General features: G+C 55.2%; 1 protein-coding gene across 2 annotated transcripts; it reads right to left on the bottom strand.

The window, feature by feature from the left end:
• Positions 1–751: 751 nt before the first annotated feature.
• MID1IP1 (MID1 interacting protein 1) lies at positions 752–3,059 on the bottom strand. Of its 2 annotated transcripts, none has more exons than XM_004022004.5 (2): positions 2,818–3,059; positions 752–2,545 (listed from the first exon to the last, which is right to left on the bottom strand). In XM_004022004.5, the coding sequence occupies exon 2, from the start codon at positions 2,278–2,280 to the stop codon at positions 1,732–1,734; it is 549 nt and encodes a 182-aa protein (XP_004022053.1). In that variant the 5' UTR covers positions 2,281–2,545; positions 2,818–3,059; the 3' UTR covers positions 752–1,731. The 2 variants fall into 2 exon arrangements, with proteins under 2 accessions (XP_004022053.1, XP_011961893.1); XM_012106503.4 differs by having other exon boundaries at positions 752–2,542.
• Positions 3,060–3,267: the final 208 nt, after the last annotated feature.

Raw genomic sequence — 3,267 nt, 5'->3', positions numbered from 1 at the left:
TAAACAAATCGTGAAATATAAAACACAGAGCATTGTGTTTCGCCTATTCCACCATCCCAGAAGAGCAGCACAATGGCATCTAAGGAAGTGTTCGGAAGGGCCCTGCTGCAGTCTTGCTCAGATCTGCTGTCCACAGCCGCAGACTGTCTCCCTGGAAAACTGGAAGCATTGCTGGACACTGCTTCACAAAGCTTAGCACTTCACTGGGAATAGTCCAAGAGGCCACAGCGAGTGTTATAACACATTTAAGTCTCTCCTAAGATTAACATAGAAGACTTGTAAATACAAGACCTGCAAGGTATGTGCTCTAGTATTAGCTAGTGTTTTTCTTCCAATTTTTACCTCTCAGTAGCCAAGTGAAATTTCTGCCTTTAAGATAGGTTTCTAGGCCTCAAAATGCATGTGTGCTTGAGCCTCTTGAAAAATTCAAAATGTTAACTAAGCACTCTGATAAGCTAGTCAAGTTGGTTGAAAACTCTAATATATGTAACTTCCCATAAATACTCAGTATTTATGAACTTTTTGTTGAGACTTACCTTGGTATTGAATTAGAAAGAAAAAGCTTGGAAGTAAATCTTGTTGGCAGCTTCTTCCCAAACAAATCTGAATACTTACAAAGGTGATTATCTACCACTTTGAAATACCAGAGAAAAATAAAATTAGCTTTTGCTAAAAAAAAAAAAAAAGTTTATTTTTATTTAATGACTAAGCCATTCATTGGCAGATCAGAAAGCAACAAACTTTTGTCAAGTTTCGTTAACACATTTGCTTTTTTTATTTTTTAGAATATAGTCTACATCTGGATTAAAAAAGTTTTAAATAAATTTAAGACATATAACAACAGTGGAACCCTTCATCATTCTATGTACAACATGGATAGAATGTCAGTTGGTTCCATCTCGGGTAAGTCCACTTTCTCATAATAATGTTATTATTTTCACCAAGTGGCAAGCTTCGTACAAGCTGGCACCGTGCCAGCTTACACATACTGGGGTGGGGGTGACGTGAAAGGGATGGGATAGAGGTGCCACAGGACAACTAACTATACAGTGTAACAGAAAATCATTAATAAACTAGTACCAGTTACCGACACAGTGCTGTTTGTGCGCTTATCACAATGGAATCGCCGAAGTTTCAGAGCAAAGAGGACATTCGAAATACTTAGGACGGGGCCACTGTTACAAAAAGAAATAGTGCAAACAGGAAAACTGATGCAACCTTAGCAACACTGTGGCCTCCGCCAGCCCAAAGGCAGGGCGGCGGAAGGCTGTGCACCCGCCCAGCCTTCCCCAGCGCCCAGCTCCGGGCAGCGCTCCCAAGTGTGGCAACCCAGCGCCGCGCCCCGGAATGGCCTATTCTCGGCCCTTCTCCTCCGGAAAGAAAAGAAACTCCAGGAAAGGCACAGACTGAATGCAGGGCGTCAACTCAGGCCCATTCCCACCAAAGTAGAACACAGCCCCCTCATTCCCCCACCTCCACCCGACCCCGCCGGGGGAGAGAAGGAAGTCCTTGAGCACTATCCCACCTCTTTGGCCACCACTTTCCTCTCTGCTCTCGCCAAAGAAGCCCCTTCCTCCATGCTACCCTGCTGCGCCCCCAGCATGTACTCAGCCCCCCAACTTTGCAGTCCGCCCATCGCGCCCTACAGCCAGAAAGAAAATAGCTTTAAGGAAAGAGAGAGGGTGAGAGATGGGGCCAGGAAGGGTGCGGGACAGCCGCGGGCGACCCGCCTCAGTGCCCCCAATTGCTGAAGCCGATCTCCTGCTTGTATCTGTTAGTGAGGATGTTGGCTTTGCGCGTGAGTTTGGAGAGCACAGTGTGCAGCCCTCGCAGGTGGTAGTGGAACTGCTGTTCCAGGTCCTCCTCGCCGGCGTCCGCGCCCTCCAGGTTGCTCAGGTCCACCAGGATGTCCTTGGACTTCCAGGCGCTCCCCTCCTCGCTCCCTGCCGCCGGCGGCTGGTGCAGGACCCCCCACTCGATGTCGTTGCGGATGGACTTCAGCAGCACGTAGTGACTGTACATGTCCCGGGAGGGCGCGAAAAAGCTGCCATTGGCGCTGCCCGGGCTGGGGGCCGGGGGCGTGCGCTCCTCCATGCAGCCACCACTGCCGCCTACCTCCACGCCGACATCGTTGTCCAGCTCGGGCTCGGCCAGTGGCACGTCACGCAGCAGACTGGGCACCATCACCGTCTGGTCCATGTTGTTCACGGCGCCGATGAAGCGATTCATGGCGTTAAAGAGCGAGTGCTTCTGGTTGTAGGTGTCGCAAATTTGCATCATGGTGGCCGCGTGGGCGCCGAAGCACAGGGACGCAGGGGCACGGGATGGCCGGCTAGGGCGAGGGGCTGCCCGCCTTCACGCGCTCTGTGAGGCCCGCGCTGGGAGCCTGGCTACTGCCGGTGCGGCGGGATTCCCGGCTCCTCCTCCGCCCTCTCCAACTCTCGTGTTGATCGCAGCCCGGCCCTGCGGGATGCGCGACTTCTGGCTTTGGCGTCCGGAAGCTCGCGATATCAGCTCGTGGTCCCTGGGTCGAGCCCTTTGCCTGCTTGGAAGACGGGGACGAAAGAGATTATTCATCCAGCTAGGGTGCCCGGTACCCTCGCTTGCGCGCACCGCCCCTCCCCTCCCCCCATCCCCCGGGTTACTGCTTCTCTGGGACTGCGCCCGGGTGGCTCCCAGCAATCAGGCGGTCCCACCTCGTAGCGCACCCAGTGCCTCTGAGAGAAAGAAGGTGGACTCCCCACTCCCGTCTCCCTCCGCAAAGCCGGAGTCCAAGCACCCCCGAAGACCCGGCAGAAATGGGAAGGGGGCACGCACTTCCTCCGGCGCCTCGAGATCCCCTGCTGCTGGGTAGCTCAGTGTTCCCGCTCCCGGGTGCTGCTGCCTGCGGCTGCTGCGGCGGTCAGTGGCCGAACTGTGTCTGCGGGCGGTGGTGGTGGCGTGGGCCCCCTACCCATCCCAGGTGCTCAATTTATAGAGCCCCGGAAAGGTGTCGCCGACGCTCAGGGCCACCCCCTGTGTCTCCTCCTCCCGCCTCCTCGGCAGCGCCGAGATAAAAGGCCCAAGCTGAGGATGACCGGGAGTAACACTCTCTGGGCCCTTTCTACAGCGGGGGCGGGGCGTGCTGGGCCAGCCCCGCCTCTCGCCTGATACCCGGGCGGAGGGAGGGCGCCGTGGCAGGGCAGGGCAGAGGAGAGATGGAGCAGCCAGCCGCACCCGCCAGCGCCGAGTGCAGAGCAGGCCAGTTTAGGGGGAAGGTCAGGCGCT

The sequence above is a fragment of the Ovis aries genome, chromosome X (genome assembly GCF_016772045.2).
Source record: "Ovis aries strain OAR_USU_Benz2616 breed Rambouillet chromosome X, ARS-UI_Ramb_v3.0, whole genome shotgun sequence".
Taxonomy (NCBI): domain Eukaryota; kingdom Metazoa; phylum Chordata; class Mammalia; order Artiodactyla; family Bovidae; genus Ovis; species Ovis aries.
This window is presented reverse-complemented; position numbering and strand designations above follow the sequence as displayed.

Bases quoted from the DNA above. Each gene is read 5' to 3' on its own strand.
- MID1IP1 (XM_004022004.5), bottom strand. From the start codon at position 2,280: ATGATGCAAATTTGCGACACCTACAACCAGAAGCACTCGCTCTTTAAC.